General features: G+C 31.6%; 1 protein-coding gene across 1 annotated transcript; it reads right to left on the bottom strand.

The window, feature by feature from the left end:
* Window positions 1-14,039: 14,039 nt before the first annotated feature.
* Window positions 14,040-18,400, bottom strand: LOC128984955 (peptidoglycan-recognition protein SB2-like). The gene is made up of 5 exons (XM_054404325.1): window positions 18,286-18,400; window positions 17,241-17,487; window positions 16,898-17,016; window positions 15,927-16,093; window positions 14,040-14,261 (listed from the first exon to the last, which is right to left on the bottom strand). The coding sequence occupies exons 1-5, from the start codon at window positions 18,398-18,400 to the stop codon at window positions 14,070-14,072; spliced, it is 840 nt and encodes a 279-aa protein (XP_054260300.1). The 3' UTR covers window positions 14,040-14,069.
* Between the last annotated feature and the right edge of the window lie 218 nt (window positions 18,401-18,618).

Genomic DNA, 18,618 nt, shown 5'->3' with positions numbered 1-18,618 from the left:
TTTGTAATTTCAATGCGTTTGAAGATATTAAAACAGAAGGAATACCAAACGTGAAGTAAAACAAAAATATCGATACATCGAACAGAAATCGTCGATAATAATGAATGTTCCCTTTAACAGGAAAGTACCCAAAGGTTTTTTTTTATAAAAAGCAGTTAGAATACCATAAACAGCGTAAACTATTTTAATAAAACCAACATTTTTGGTATTAAATAGTACACCATACACAGCAATGGTTTCGCCATATGTAAAATTTAATTACTGTAGTGTTATGAAAAGTGATAATTTGGTAACAAAAAGTTACTGCGAAAAGTTACTGAAGTGATCTAAAAAATTGATTTGATGAATTGAACAACATTCAAGTTTTAGTTACAGGATTAAAAATATATAGGATCTTTATATTGTTATTACTCTACTAGAGGAATAAAAAGAAAATTCACTAAGGTAGTCAAAAAGGCATTATCAAAAGAAATATATCAGAAACATTTCTAAATATGTATGAGCACAACTGTGCTTTTTATCATAGCTCAGAAAACATAATATATTTTCATTCAAAAGCACGATGAAACAAAAATATAAAAATGATAAAAAAATAAAGTTTGAATTTTCAACAGGAATTAGCTTACTAAAACAAATAATTTAATTATAATTTAAACTTTAATCACATTAACCTCCCACCTTCAAAACCCTCTCCTTTACCTTACAAAATTTTCCGGAACGTGAATTTCGTCTCGTAGTGACTTTAGAAGCTGAAGGAACTAGGCCATGCAAATGTGAAATGCATGCAAACATTTCAGCAACTGTTTGTGACAAATATTTCACTCGAGCGGTTTTGTGTTAACGGTTTCAACGGACACAGTCACTACAAATATAGAAACATACATTGGATTACATATTTATTTGAAAGAAGGGTTAAGCAATACGATCATATATCATAAATAAACATTAAATTGGTGTCATACATTTAAAACTTGGTTCAACAGTATGTGGCATACATAAGAATTTTAAATGCATTCGCCCATCCTAGAATGTTTCAAGTCATTACAATTTTTATTTAAAACGAAGTCACGTGGGAACCTGAGGTCAATGTACAAGGAGATATCATAAATGAATATTTAAAAAAAAACCTTGATTTCTTGGCTCTTTAACATATTAACGTTTTGTATGACAATTTAAAATACTTTATAATATTACATAATTAATACAAGTGATTAATATTAACAAATGAATTAAACTTCCAATTGAATAGTAAGTGTGACAAATGTTGTTGTTACTTTACTTCATGAACTAACAGGTGAAATTTAAAAGAATATTTACTTAACACAATAATTAATTAATCACGTGTTTTTGTCTAACGTTTTGCGTAAAGAAACAACAACAAAAACACTAGAATTCAGTGAGAAAACTAAAGAAACATCCATTGAATAGAATTTTTCAGAAACCATGACAAATAATGCCGCTTTATATTGGATTTACATATCTAGATGACAAGGTTTAACTTTATCTATGCATTCCAACAGATATTTCCTTGAGTAATGAGTAAAGTGAATCTGATTTTTACAATACATAAGATCTTTGTTTACCTCTGCTGTGAATAATTTTCTCAGAATAATATGTTATAGTAATTTGATTTTCAATCAGGGAAAATATTTAGAGTCTACATTTAACTAACATAACTTTTTTATGGTTTGTAATAATATTTAAAAGTTAAAAGGGGTAATGAGGAAAGTGATAGTACATAATGTGATATGTAAAATAAATTAAATATCTACATCTTAATGCTTGTTTGTATCTTAAAGGAGTAACATAAAGTAAAATATACCCCCGCCGCAGCAAACCTGCCGACTAAGCGAATTTCCATTTGTCTGAATTGATTTTCAGTTAAATATATTTTAATAACATTAGGTTTAACGAGTACCTAGGTTCGCTGCTACAAGGAAACTAATAAAGTGTGTTTTTGAGTAAAATATTGATAGCTTAGTACAAAATAAATAAATTTGCCAAGTTTGATCAAAATATATTCATAAACAAGCAAACTACAACATTTGACAATATTCTCCATAAGAATAACATGGGAATTTTAAACTTACAATTTTTTTAATTTTATCCGTTACTAATAATCGAACAAAAATACTTTTATATACTAAATTATTTGTTTTTTTAAGCTCTTTAAAAAGGTCTAAAGAGAAATTGGGAAATTTTGTGTTTTGAGGGTCAAGAGTGAGAAAAACCAATTTTTACCCCATAAAACCCCCCGTAAAGCCCCGTTCCCATGGTCCGATCGTGCTGGTTCGCGAAATCATTCAAGTTTATCCCGCTTTACACCTTTAAACCAAATTTCATCAAAATCGGACAAAAATTACTCAAGTTATCGCGTTCACGGACGTATATATATATATATAAGTCTATATATATATATATATATACATATATAAAAATTTGAACGAATAGTGTTTTTGACCTCTGGGGACATCAAAATGAAAAAGTAAATCGGTCCCGGGTCTAGGTCTTACCGTGCCACCTACGGTAATAGCTACTTCCCCTATAGGGAAATTCGCTAAAAAGTAGGTTATGAAAACAATTCTGTTATTTATTCATGCATTTAAATGTTATGCAATAATAACTCTACAAACGAAGATTCTTGGCAAAAAAGTTGTAAATCTATCATTGCCTTACATAGGACTCAATTTCTCTAATAAATATGAGGAAAACTCATTGTTTTACTCGGAAACAACCCTTCATTTATTATCTCTATTAAATCATATAAGTTGAAATTTATTGTATACATAGAGCAAAATCTATTTCCTGTTTTACATGTCCTGTCTACACCTACACAGTACATTCGGTATACTATTGAGACATTATCGTAGATTTCATCACTGGTTATAAAGCTAGAAGCTGCAGCATATACCAATGATGATAAGTTCAGCATAACACAAATTCCTACGATGGAGTCTTGCCGATGGGAACGAAGTAGACCTAATCATATTATCCGTTTTCCAATATTCAATCATAACGTCCGCATGGGTTTATTAAAGTTATTTCGAGCGTTCAAAGTTTACTACATAATGCTGTTGTTCTCTTGCTGATAAAGGTATAACTCAAAATATCAGTTGAGACTTATTTGTAAGAAATTTTTAGTCAATTACATTTATTTTTAATTATAATTATCATTTATTAAACTATAATATTTCATTATAAGTCGAGTACAAGTTTTTATTTTATTCTTCTGAGTTTTTTTTGTGAGTCATATTTGTTTTATTAATATATGCAATGTGTATGAAGGAAACATATTTTCAAACATCAAGCAAGCAAGTGATTCAGTATTTTTAACTAAACTTTCAAGCAGATATTAAAATCTAAAAAAAAAAATCATATTCCCATCATATATTTTTTTACACTTATAATACGTCGTCCTGTATTTGTAATACACTTATAATTTTTTATAGCTTATATAAACTTTGGAGTAAGTTGCACTTCGTTATTACTTGTAGCCTATATCTATAATTTCGAATCAGCTATCGCTGGTATCAATATAATATGTATCGTCAAGTAAATATATGAAAATTCACCAGTCTATTATTAGCATATCCTCTTTAAATCTTAGTTTTTCATGTTTTGTTGTCAATAGTCTACTGAAGAATGACAACTAAAAAAATTGTTTGTGCAGTTAAAACACCACAAAAGTTGGTATTCAATGTTTAAGACTGATTTATACGCTTAATTTTGAAAATAATTTGTTGCTTCCACGTTTTGCTTCTTTGGTAAGAACATTTGACGTTAATAATACCATTAGTTTAGTTTTTATTGTGTGTTTCAAAGGTTTGCTTGAACACAATAATTACCTCACTAAAAAAAATATTATGTCAAATACCAAATCCAAAGGATGTCAGGTTAGACATTCACCTTTAAAACCTGCATAATATTATATGTTCTTTAATCAAAATTTACAATTAATCAAACTGAACTATTTTTTTTATTTTCTGCTCTGACAATGACCATTGTTTCAATATTGGTTTAATTCATTCTGCTCCAATGTCATTTGACATTGTCACTGGAAATTTGACAACTTATAAAACTTAACTAATAATTGCATAGAAAACAGTAATAGTATATTTCCCTATTTCGACTCTCATGTAAAACAAAACCACGCCCCAAAATGGGACTTTCGTGACGAGTATTAAACGGTACTTTTTATCACGATGAAAAAACTACTTCATCAAACCACAGAAAACATACTACTATAACCGTTATAGTAGTATAGGTTATAGTAGTACGTTTTCTGTGATCAAACTTAAAAAAACTATTTGATATTTCGTATTCCAATCATGTTTTTAATCTAAACACAATATGGCTGTACAATTAATTTTAGTTTAAAATTCAGCTGATTGAACATCATCAAACTGGCAAAACTAACGAATATTCCATTATGTATTTATAACTAAAACACAATGTTGCTCGCTCATTTTGAGCTAACCAGGAACTTCAGTTGTAACTTTGTTGATGTCAGGCAAAGTATTGTTTGTGTAGCGAAAGTAGTGTTTATGTCAGGAAAAGTCACCTGATTACTATTTGTTTTTGGTGTATGGAATTTGTCGATTTTCGAAGATCTCACCTGTACGGAAATGGGCTACTTTCGAATACAGAGTGATGAAAATAATTAAATTTGTTAATAGGTAATGAAACCAGCTATAACCACAACCATAACCATAGCCATAACCATTTCCACTGTACACAACAGTTTAACTTTTTCGACATAAATGTAACAAACTTAAAACTATTCCCTTAGTTTACGGTACTACTGCAATGCAAATACTAGTTTAATGTGACACCTCTAAAACCTAGAGAGATTCATTGTCTATCTTCAATGTAGGTAGATATTTAGGATCTGTACGTGCTAAATATTTTACTTGAGAATTCGTCATCATGGTTCTAAAAACAAAGCGTGTATGAATATAGAAAGTCACTTGGCATTTTTAGTTTGTTGACTAGATGTTCATAAATAGAATAACCAAGCGAAAGCAATGAGTCTTTTAATTTGGCTATAAACTAACTCAAGACCTCAACTCATCAACTCGACATATATTTTTACTGTCGAGATAAAAAAAATTGTTGTAATCAAGTAGGCCTACATGGTAGGTTAAAGCAGACGATAACGATTAATTCATGATTAAGGTTCATTTATATTATGATTGGAAAATTACTTTAAAGGAAAACTGTTACTAAAGCTGATTTGTAATTAAATACTAGTGCAGTTCAAATGATCGCTTGACAAATGATTGTTTTTGGATGACAACCTCCATAAATATAGTCGACATGGGTTGTTTGTTAAGTAGGAGATTAAATAATATAGAGTCTACTGTACATTTTGCTGCATAAAAAGACGAGGGGTTAAGATACGCTAAGCATTTAAAGATTATTTCGGATCCATCTATGCGAAATAGCTTTATGACTATTTTCCCCAAAATATGAAAACCATTTCGTAAGCAGTTTGTTGTGTAACTTAAGTGTGATAAGTAAATTTTAACAGTTTTTCGATTTAAGTTTTCAACTGTGTTGTAGTTTGCGACAGAATTGTAGCAAATGTTGAATATAAGAGGTGTAATAAGTATATTTGTTTGCAGTATCGTAAGTCATTATTGAGGTAAATTTTAAGCGATTTGTGTTGTCTAATAGTACATATTAGCATGCTTTAATACTTCCACTTGAGTGCTAACAATGCCAGTATTTTACTAACACTAACTGCAGAATGCGTATACAAATGGTATCACTAGCGAATATGGCTTAAGAAACCTATACACAAGTCAACTATACACTTTGTATCTTAGATCGATAGCTTGTGATTGTTATTAAAATATGTTTTGTGTCAATATTTTTATGTATACCTAGAACACAGGATATTTTAATTTTAGGATTAAATCACGATTAACTTTAAAAGAACAAACTCAATACTCTTGTCTATTGTAATACTTGGAGTTCTAAAGATCTGTTGTACGTTACTCTGTGAGTGAAGCGTGTGCATTACAGTATTTTATTGGTTGTTTTACAGCTCCTCATAAGATACAATTTAAATAAACAAACACAAAAATAGAAACTGTGATGCAACGGTGGCGTCACCGTGGTAGGTTAACAAGCTTCCATCACCTAAATGAGGTTGGTAATGAGCGCTGTTTAAACTCGAAACCTAAACTTGATGAGAACCCACAATTATAACTCACCCTGAGCGCTACTTTAGATGGGCTCTCCAGGAATAGGCTTTTACATTAATTCGGTATGTTTGACTAAGACTTAAAATGTGTGTTTAACGTGTTAAAACATTCTATCATTTACAAGTGTAGTGACTTCAGTTAAATTAGGGCCTACTAGAGTTATAATAATAGTATCTTTATTGCGTTGAAACAAATCGAACAACTTCATGGCATCCGTCAACAGTCAATACAGTTAATACAAGCGTAACAAATAACAGCAAAACAAATAAAAGCATAAACAATCAAAAATATTTATGACCAAAAAATGACGCAAAATTAATAATTTAATTGATTTAGAAATTCCCAGCAGACGAACACGCACCTACTCATTAGTGTAAAACAGTAATATTTTGTATCAACCAGAAATCATTTTAGAATTGGTTAAAATAGTTTTTCGTTCATCTGTTCGTTTTTTTCTTCAGGAAGCCTATTCAGGAATCTCACCCCCGTCTGAGAGGGCTGCTTGAGCTGTTTTGGACCAAACCGTCTCTTTCTGTGTATCTCTATCTGTTCTCTCTCCCATGGAGGATATGTGTTTGTGTATATGTGGCCTTATGTTAGGCTGCATATTTAGAAAAAGGTGACAGCTTCCAAGATATACTGGGAGGCAAGAGTTAGCAGGCCCAACTCTCTGAAGACGGCCTAAAAGACTCCCTCACCTGTAGGTTAAGCCACTAACCTAAGTGCTCTCTTTTGAAGACACAGGAAAAGTGTTTTAAGTAACTTAAATTGCAATTTTTTTAAAAACATTAAGCGATTGCACTAGACATTTTGAATGGAATAACAGTTTAAAATACTAACTTTTGAATCATTGGGTTTTAATAGATTTAGTTTATGCAGAACGAACTAACAAATTTCTTTACATCCTTAATCTCAAGATTTAATATTATTGCCAGTTAACTATCTGTATATAAAAATCAATTTCCCTCTAAAACCACGGTCTGAAATATTTATTCAACCTTAATTATTCAAATAGTTACAATTATTTCAGTTTTTACTCACAATAACAGATAAGTGTTGGTACAACTTGTATACTTATTCTGAAATGTACCCAAGGGAAGTAAACAGCTTCAAAGTTTCTCCTACAATAATCCGAAACTTACTTAGATCGTTTCGATTACCATAGCGCAGTTTCATGAAGGAACAAGGTGTGATTGCGGCGAAATACTGGTCTGGGACAATGGTCTTTGTTACCCATACAATATTGCTTTAGGTAAATGAATTTGCAAAATTATGTACACAATAAGACATGTTGTCCCTTAGGGGCTTAACGCTTTTATTTAGGGGTGTAAGTCACACAACCACAATCTTGGACGCCAAACCTTAGAATGGAACTGATTCACACACTTGCTACCCCCCTCGCCCCGCGCACCTCGCTGAGTTAGGCCTCGTATGTCACGACATTATAACATAAATAAATTCCATTGAAGATTGGCGGGATTTGAACTATGGACCTTGGAGACCGAAGTGCGGTGCTCTTCTACAATACTAGCTCGATCCTTTTAAGGGCATTTGTGATTCTCCTTTTACAGGGTTTAAATTTTTTGTAGTTCAAAATTGATTCTGTATTGTAACTAGTGTCATTTGATAATGCTGCAAAATATTTTAAACTATTGGAAATGATTTTTCAAACTATATTGTATGTTAAATATAAAATAAAACTTAAAATTTGCTTCATAACTTTTGAAAAATCAATATTTTGTAAAATATTTTAACCTCTCCAAGTGTTCTGCAAAATGGCAGTCAATTATTATAAGTGTGTAGATATTTAATATTCGAGCAGGTGCCTTAGATGCAAATTTAATAAAACGGTAAAAACTTCCAGCTTAATGTTTTTAAGACACAATATTTATTAAAACACTAACTATGCACAGTTAACCTATACACCATTGTTTAGATTACTAAACATGGTAATGCCAAAAGCTAATTACACAAGACCAGATTATTTGGATAATCCAGTAATAAGCTTAACTAATTAACACTGGGTGTAAATTGGATTTGAAATCAGTCTGATGATTTTCCTAATTTGATTTTTTGAATTACAAACAATGCATTTCTTTAGGGTTTGTAGTGTATTTTAAGTTTAACCATTTTCGAGAAACTGATCATAGCTTATATTCACATATGATTTGTTTACTTTTAAAGAATATTGTATGAATGGCTTGTATATGAAGTATAAAAGATGCCATATAGTTAATTTACGCGATTCCATGTACTTATACCATGGATGAAGTAGTATAAATTCATCTATGCATACACTTAATGAGAGTTTTGCATTAGTCTTGTGTTGAATGAGACTTAAAATTGCTTTACACGAAAATATAAAAAGAAAAAAAAATGTATATAAACTTATTTCACAAGTGGAAATAGCATTTGCCTTCTCCATTAAGAGTCCTTGGAGCCTAGACGTTATAAGTCATAAAACAACTTAGGCCCCAGAAACGTGCAGTAAGGATTATTACTGGGAGTGAGTATTGTGCTCATTGCAAACCCCTCTTTGCATGACTTGGTTTGGTTACTGTAGTTGGTCACTAGATACGTCTCTGTCTGGTACACTTTAGGGCCAACTTAGCCAACTGCATCACTCTTGATAACGTCTATAAGCATAACACCAGGCAACCCCGTCAGCTTAATGTACCCAGGTGTGCCTATCTATCAGGCTCAAGCCAGTTACAGTGTGTCCGCCATAATTTTTTTTTTTTTTTTTAATGCTATTACGTCTTATCAAGTTGTTAGATTTAAACACTTTTGAGGCAGTATTAACCTCTTTCATAAATAGTCGGGCCTATTATGACATCTTAGAATATTTAAGGGGTGACTTAAGTAGCCTGACGCCTGCCGGAAGTTATTGGAAATATTTGGAAACATCTGTTTTTGTTCAGTTAACCATGTGAAGTGATGCTGTCAATCCCACTTTGTGAGTAAAAGACGAAGGAGGTATTCGGGTATTGAGGTACAATTACAGAAGTAGGAAGACAATTTCTAATGCACAGTGCACAAGACGTTTAAATTACAATTGCTTGAAAATAAATATTTTGAGGAGATATATTACTCTTTAGCGGCTGTTTAAAATTAACATTGCTCTTATTGTGGGCAAATCCAAGAGGCCGTTAGCCTCTATGGATGGACCCTTGGAAAACAATTACAAAACTGCAAAGAAAGTTTCTGACCCCATAGTGCACTATTTAAATTTAAATTACAATCACATTGGTTTATGGACAAAATATTTTTGGATCATAAATAACCGTTCAACATCTGTTTGAAATAATCCAAGATGGCCGCTAGCCTCCAAGAAATCAAGGACTCTGTTCAACAGATGTACCTTGCGGCCGTTTTGGCATTAAAAAGTATCTTCAGTCCTAGATTTGGCTCAAGTAGTGTCGTTAAAGTTAAAACACATTACACCCATGAATTTTTGCAAATCGCAGTCTACAATAATTTCAAAAATTTACTGGGCCGTAGTAAACGTGGTGCCGGTTGACATTTTCTTACCCAAGTACTTATTTTAAGGCATATTTTCTCAGTAGGAACACAGTTTTATCTAATATTGTGAGGTAATCAGACAATCCATTAGATTGGAAAAACATTTGCACATTAAGTTGATTGACATTTGTGTAACGTGAAAAACCATTAACGCTGATTGAAAAAACTGTCAAAGCATTGCCAATGTTGACATTTAACGATAAAGAAGGAACACAAATAAAGATGTAAGCTATATTGTGTTAAGTCACCCTTTTAATTGTTCTTTTCCGTCTTCTGAAATATATTAAAATTTACCAGTCATAATATAAATAAAAATTACCAAATAAACTCAAGGTTTTGAATAGTAAATTTAGCAGGTATCCAAATAATATCCCTCTTTTATAAGTTGTATTGATTTAGTACTTTATACATCGATTATTGACAAAATTATATATTGGTGTAAGTAGTTAAGGTATTATTAAAACTTTAATTTCAAATTTATAATTTTATATTTTCAAAACCCCTTGTGTTTGCCAAGTAGATGTATATAAGTTTAAGTATATAAGACTTTACAATAATAAATACTCTTCTATATTTTTATGTAAACTATACACTAAACTGTGTATGTTTAGAAATAATTTATTGGATAGGGTACGAACAAATAAAATGACAAATATGGGTCATTTGTATTCAAATGTAGGTTTATGTTTCCCCAAACGCTCACAATGTTTGCATCTTTCTGCAGTTAACAAATAAAATAGATTTTTGGGCAAAGTATTACCACACAATATACATGTTCATTTTTTATCGACAACAATTAATATTAGTAAGACTAATTTGGTTGAATTTTAACTAATTTTTTCACTGTTACCGCCTATATAATTTTACTTTAACAATATATTTTTCATACTCAATTGCTTACATTTATAAAGTGCTTATTAAAAAATGTCTTTAATGTTTTTCTTCTCAATGCCTGTTTCTCGTTTTCAGAGATTACATCACATTTTAATATAATACATTTTTAATTACTATGGAAGATTTTCCAATAATCCAAAATTATTAGTTTTCTTTTATAAATTGATCATAAAACTCATAACATTAAAAACAAAAAACGTTGACTCTCTACTTTCAAGAATCAATGTAAGAACTATGAGATTTAAAAACAGCTCAAATAACTCAGCTTGCTAACCTGTGATCCCGTGACGGATGTGAGTGTTTAAGCTACATACTCAGGCTTAAGGGTAACACCTGCTATTTGCTAGGTGTAGTGGGTTACCAGGACATAGCGATGGATCTACTAAACGATATGTAACAGGCTAGTCGATTTAAGTAGGCCTATTAGATAAATTACCATTATTGTATATGACATTTTCTCAACCTATAAATTTTGTTCGTCCTAACTTCAATTTAAAGATGGTCATTTTTGATTTTAATACACAACAAGGTTCTCAAATAAAACATGAGTTAAGCATTGTGATTGGTAATTTAAAACTATAACCTGTATATCAAAATGTACCCCAAAATATCGTAATCAAATGCATATACTTTTGTAAATTGTTTACCTTCAAATGTAACGGATAATTTTGAAAAAGGCTTATCTTTTTCATAAACTTGGTTTCGATTAGCTAAAAAAAAGCTGACATGGAATTCAATGAATCCACAGGAGTTGTATTTAACAGGTCTTCGACGATAATCAAATATTAATTTCAAGGAATTGATATTTTTCAAATTATGCTCAGTAATTAGAAATAACGTTATGATTAACAGAATCTAAAAAAAACACACAAACACAAAAGTAAAGCCCAGTTTAGGGGACTGGAATTTATCTAGGTTCTTATTTTTAGTCACGTCACCTTTAAGACCAGACAACTTTTGTTCTGTTGAAATTGTTTGTTATGGAATATCTTTTATCACGATTTAGTGGTTTTATGAATCTATTACTGTACTATATAGTGTACCGAGACATATTCCCCTTCTATGTAAACTTGTATTTTACAAGGGGACCCTGAATAAAGTTATTAAGGCGTTAATCCATCTAATTCCATCCAATTCCCAACCCTAATAAAGATAGTTTTTATAGTTTTCAAAAGCTTACTTAAATAAAATCAACGCCCCCATCAAGAATGACTCGTGTTCTGTAATTAGGTTTCTATAGAGAAGGGGTCGAACCGTGTTGATGTCATGTCATAAGCGTAGTCAATAAAAATGTAGATTACAATTTGATTTTAATATCCAATGTAAGTTGGCTTTAAAATATACATATGTATAAAACTGGAGCTTATAAACAAAAATATTACTAATTATTAAAATATTAATAGTGGTTTATTTACCTTGTATTTTCGTCACAGCTCAAAAATGTTGTTTAGAAGCTACAACCATGGTTTCGACGCCGTTTGCGTCATGGTCACGTAGGACATGTCGAGAATCAAAGCATAGTTGTTGTTGTCATAGTCGGTCGCTTGGACGTCGTCAAAAACACATTAACACAAACACGAACACATACGGACATATTAACACTTAAAAATGTTCTCGGGGACGGAATACAGGCCTGTGTTTATTTAACTGTACCGTCGCGGGAGCCGGCTGGAGAGTGTTCTCCAGCCGGCTCCCGCGACGGTACAGTTAAATAAACACAGGCCTGTATTCCGTCCCCGAGAACATTTTTAAGTGTTAATATGTCCGTATGTGTTCGTATTTGTGTTAATGTGTTTTTGACGACGTCCAAGCGACCGACTATGACAACAACAACTATGCTTTGATTCTCGACATGTCCTACGTGACCATGACGCAAACGGCGTCGAAACCATGGTTGTAGCTTCTATACAACATTTTTGAGCTGTGACGAAAATACAAGGTAAATAAACCACTATTAATATTTGTCTTACCAGCTCAGGGGCAAACCACAACAATGAGTAATTATTAAAACTTTGTAAAAAGTCACCTGAGTTTTGCTTTAACAAAATGTTTGGTGATAAAAATTGGAAACATTATACTTTATGTGATGTTTTCCCTGAAAAATTCTGTCAAATATAATTGAATTTATTGTATTGAAGGTTTACACTCTTAAGCTTATCAATAATATTAAAGATAATAATGACACAATAAACTTCAGGAGTAAGTTATTATATCACAGAACATTCTGTTCTCAGGGTCAGGTTTCAAATTTCACTAATCACCAATAATTTTCAGGTACATTGGTGTGAAACCAAACTTAAGTTGTTACCTAAGCTATGTAGAAATTAATGGAAGGACTTTCGTTTTCAAAAGTCTCAAGACATTTTAGGTTTACAGGATGAATTATTAGTGGTTATCGATGATTTGTGTTTTATTACTTACTACTACTTACTAGAAATTTCACTATACTTGATTTTGTTAAAGGATTTAGTTATTTAATTGTTGTGAAATTTCATATTTCTATAAGAATAATTACTTCTTTTACAAAGAGAGAAAGGAGAAATAAGAAGACGTTGAGACATTAAGCCGCTTTGGCCTTTGCGTTACGACTGAGGGAAGGATTATTATCTTGTCTCCTTGACAAATCTTTGAGGTTTGTCATCATCTTCATCCTTAATTAAACAGCTTATTACTCTCACACAAAGCCTATTTTTTGTTTCGCAACAACAAAAAATCATTTTATGACTTAGTAAACAATGGCATAGATATGATGTCAGTCAGCAGTTCAATAAATGAATAGATGGACGTTTAACTGGTATTTATTTGGTTTGATTTTTGAGAGCTGTAGATCAGACTGCTTTGTTTGTTTAAGTTATATTTCTTAATTACATTTGAAAGCATAAACTCACTTAAAAAATTCTTATTTAGATGTCATAAGAATCATCTAATTACTCTTGAAAACTTTTGTGAATGTAGATTTTCACATTATATCACTCTGGTGAAATAAACAAATACATAATTATTTAGTGGAAATCAATAATTCGAAACAAACTTAAAACTATATAAATACACAGTTGGGGTATTGATGTTTACAACCATAATGGTACACTATATTACTGCACACCATGCATTCTGGCCTACTTAGAAGTTAATTAACTATGTAATAGGTTGTTGAATGAATCCCAATGATATATTTTAAATAAAACATTAATAGTTTAACTCAAAATATAACAGTATTCCCAAATCACAGAAAGTACATGAATTATAGTTTTTTATATAATAAATTAAATAGAATGTTTCAGCTTTATAGGTAAATAAAATGTTTGTGTGGAAGGAAGAAGTAACTACACGAAAGGGACCACCAAAATCTAAAAAAAAACCAATATTATATGATAAAATTTTTATATTGTACATTTTTGAAGTAAACTGTGTAATCACAAATTTATGTTTTCAGAGTGAAAGGTATTAATCGAAATTGATTTTATCCCAAGGACCAAATAACTTCTCGTCGTATCCCTTAGGATAGTCATAGTCGGACTCTGAGGTACAGTCAGATGCATTCCGATATGTTGAAGTATTATAAGAGTGGTAGGTAGATGACTCACATGTTGATTCATAGTAACTTTCCGCCATCTCCCAATGAGGCATGTCTCGGATCTAGACATATTAACAGTGGTTGAGTAGTAAAGAAAGCATAACTGAACACCCTGAAATAATTTTGGTACTTACGTATTATACGGAGGCCACTTATTTTACAGCGCGCTGCGGCGGTTAGGTTAGGTTGGGTTATCATAAGTTTTTATGACTCATCTCGTATAGTTCGATTCATAACGAAACTAGGAAAGTTCTACAAACATATTTATGATAACCCAACTTAACCCAACCACCGCAGCGCGCTGTAAAATAAGTGGCCTCCGTATAATACGTAAGTACCATAATTTTATTACCAGTGTTATATAGTTTATATTATCCTGAAAACCATTAACACTAAAGTTTGTTTATGAAACATTGAAAGAAGGTTTTATTGTACAATATAAATAGTAAACATTAACATCATACTGCTGTATATTGAATCGGTAATATTTAATGCAAAACTTTTGAACTAAATCAGCACCCCTCACGACACTATTCGTGCTGCAATGTCTTGCTGTCTAAAGTGTTATTACGTTTTAGTTATTTTTTATAACTATTGCTGGTGGTGGTGCTATTGGTGGCACGGGCACTTAGTCTATGTGGACGGGCAAATGCAAGGCTAAAAGAGGCCGTCAAACTTTTTTTTTTTAAAGAAAATAAAGAAAGAAAAGGTCAAAAAGGAAATTAAAAAAATTATTCGGGATTATAGAGGGAGGAAATGAAGATAAAGTAGTCCTTTATGGCGATAATAGTGCTTAGGACTGTTAGACTGATGCAACTTAAGAGAATCTTGATCTAATATTTAGCGGCGTGTGTTTTAGGTTTTATGTACATAATTATATAAATTATATTTTTATGTTTTTGTAAGTAATTGTTAATAACCGAAAACGGATTAACGTCAGTCAATTGCGATAAAATCTATAAGGCTACATTCAAGGAGTGCATCAGTTCGGCAAAATAGTTTGTTTTAAACGTAATTCAAAATAAATTACCCTTCTTGAACACAGCTATCACTGAATTCCACGTAGGCTATACGTATATAGGTCATGTATATAGATAATGTTTTAATTCTATCTTTTGTCTTAAATGATATAATCAAATTCGTTGTACCTTATTACTGAATGACTCACTTTAGTTTAAAACCCACATTTATGGCAGTTATGAAAGAAAAATTAAAGTAACTTGATATTATGCAGTGACTATACACTCTACCTCTTTCAGAACAGGATGCAACTTAACTTTAATATCCTACGGAATAAAGCTTTTGGTTATAGTATAGTTCGTTTATTTTATTGGGTCTATAAGCTATTATAGCTTGTTTAGCTTTGAAATGCCATTGTCACAGCGAGAACACTTGCAATAATGTAATTGCAGACACACAAAACAAAATTAATTTTTATTTATTTGTTAAATTTTTGCATTAAATCTTTTAAATCAAGGGCGCATAATCGTTTGTGTGTTGTTAAGACTCTTACCGAATATTAAAGATAAATTATTCTTCATTGGCTATCTGGCAAAATACAAATTGTAAAAACAGAATTCTATAGATTTGAACAAAAACCTAAAGCTAATAATCAGTTGCGTAATTAATTTATCGAACAGTCCATACTGTCTTTTATTTTGATTTATTGAGGTTAATAATAAAGGTTATTAAGTTTAATTATAATTGGCTAAGATTCAGAACATTACCTCTTCCAAGAACGCATCCCCAGGACATTCAGTCCAATAGTTGCTCTCGTCCAGTTGGCAATGTGCTAACACGGTATATGTGTCAGTTAGGTATTGATTGTCATTACTTATACCCAAGTTGACGAATCTTTCAATACCCTCTAGCATTTCTTCATTTGGAGCTTCATCTAGTAAAATATAGAGAATGCATTAATACACATGAAATGTAAGGGGCCATCTGTGCTTGGACAATTGAGTTTTTGATAATGATCCAATGAAACAGTTGATCTTAGTAGTCTCATTAATTCTACACGCATCCTTCACCCAACTTAATCCTAGTGTACTGGTGTCGAATAAATGTGTTGTACAGTGTTTAAAAGTGAAAAAAATGCAACAAGAGATTAATTGAATTGAATAATCATTATAAATAGTTGTAAAAATGAGGTGAATAAGTACCTAATATAATACATATTTGGGTCCAAGACTAAAATGTAAATGATGACAAGTATATTACAAAACTCTTTTTACTTTTTACTTTTTCAAAATCTTACTACTAGGTCAAATGGAGTAGTGAAGTAATTTTTGTAACTAAGTAAAAATTCTAAGAATTTAATTTACTAAGAGTATTATTTGTTACTTACTAGTAGTTTTGTATAATAAACGTGTCTCAATATGTATTTGCTTATTGCGTTTGCTCATTGAAACTTGCATAAGGTATTGAGTTTCAAAAATAAGTTAACACACGTCCCACTTATGCCTTTTGACGGAAATATTTCTGCGTTTTCAAGATTGGCTTTTAAAACGTTCTAAATCCTTTATTTATATAACATCAGGTTAAATCAATGATTCATTTTAAATGTGAAATTATATAGGCTACATTTTTAATTGCGTATAAGTGAATCTCAAAACAAAATCTACTAACTGTAGTAACACTCAATATTAAGCATGATTGTATTATATAATATTCTGAACCATAAAAACAAAATGCCAACCTCTGAAGTCCCCAATGGCTGCTATTCCAATGCTTTTATGATTCCAATCGTCCGTATGTTCCCCAGGTCTGCGCCATCCCCTGCCTTCGTATATCCTTCCATCTCCACCTACAAGGAAGCTAAAAAAACTCAAGGTCAACGATGTTTCAAAACATTCTGTGAAACGTATAGCTGTTGTACTTAGTTAACAAGTAAACAATCCCCGTTGTGTTGTACCCGCTCACCCAAGGGTTTTCAAAATACGTTCCTTGCACAATCCTCTGTGGCCCATATGGACATTTAGGTAAAAGAGGCCACGGACCTCTTTAAATGATAAGTTAAAGGATACATATATTTTCCTTACTTGTACACAATATCTGAGAACTTCCACTTGTCCATATTCATGTCCTGAATCTGACGCACTCTCTCGCAGCATTCTTCCTTTGTAAAACATTGGTCCCCTTTTGTGTCATGGAAGATTATGAAGCTGTTGGGGACTGGGAGTTCCTCATCGTCTGTAGACAAGGGAGTTCTTGCTTCCCATTCCTCCCTAGTGACAATCTCTGGTGGAGGGAGGTCTCTCACGTCTTCATAGCATTCGGCTTCGTACTCTGGAACACACTGCCTCTGCCATCAACAACTTGGTAGATGAAAAGAAATTTAAATACTTGAATGATCTAGATACGTCACCACATGTTCTGATCAATTGGTTTTGAGAAAGAACAAAGTGAAGTGATAGAAGACTTGAATCATAGAACTGGCTGAAGATAATCCATTAGATAAACAACGAATAGGCTGCAGGTACAGTACTGTTTATACGTTAAGGAGAATTTGAAGAATAAGTGAACATATTAAAATAAACATAGAAGAGATGCAGAGTGGGCAAATAACATTTAGTTCAAGGTTAAAAGGACCATAAATGCAAAATTATATTCAATATCGTTTGGGCCGTTCTGGTAAATATCACATTTTCCCATCATTCTACAGAATTTCCTGGTAAAATTACCATAAAAAGCAAAGAACTCCTGTTGGTATAATTAATTGGTACCTAGACAATATTTATCATCACAATTTTACCTAATATGTAGTCTTTAGCTCTGTACACACACACCAAGACACACACATAAACATCTCTCCGAAAAAAAAAAAACTGTTTAGTTCGGGAGGGCCCAAAAGGAATATTTGGCCCAAAACTCAGACTCGAAAGTTTTGGCTGTAATAATACTTTCTCTGCATTGGGGGGGGGGGGGGCAAAGTAAAAATGGAACTACAGTTTACCTATGAATGATTTTTTTATAAAAAAATAATTTAGTATAAGTGTGATTTTATGTTCGGGCGCATCAAGACATCCCCCCCAAAAATAGTAATATCAATCAATCATATTAATTAAATATCAATTGAAAACTTACCATCAGAGGCGTCAGTATATTTTGACCATAAACATAGAAGTTTGTAATACACATGATCTATCCAATAAAAGAACCCGATTTCATTAAGTTTATTGTAATACCCTTCAATATACATTTTGATTTTATATAACTACTAAAAAAGAACAAGATTAGTTCATTAACCCAACCCTTTAAAAATCTTAAACTGGAGACAATAACGTAATTTGCTTTAAATTCCACAAACTAAATACTTTTGTTAAGACAAGAGTTCACAGACATTATGGTATTCATCCAACGTAAAATGCTAAACAATCATAAATGGATGATATTATAACATTATCTAGATAGCTTTGG

This window comes from Macrosteles quadrilineatus, unplaced genomic scaffold, assembly GCF_028750875.1.
Source record: "Macrosteles quadrilineatus isolate MER2022 unplaced genomic scaffold, UCM_ALF_1.0 Scaffold_2__2_contigs__length_208266976, whole genome shotgun sequence".
NCBI classification, from domain to species: domain Eukaryota; kingdom Metazoa; phylum Arthropoda; class Insecta; order Hemiptera; family Cicadellidae; genus Macrosteles; species Macrosteles quadrilineatus.
Note: the sequence above shows the minus strand (reverse complement) of the source record. Positions and strands in the feature narration are given on the sequence as shown.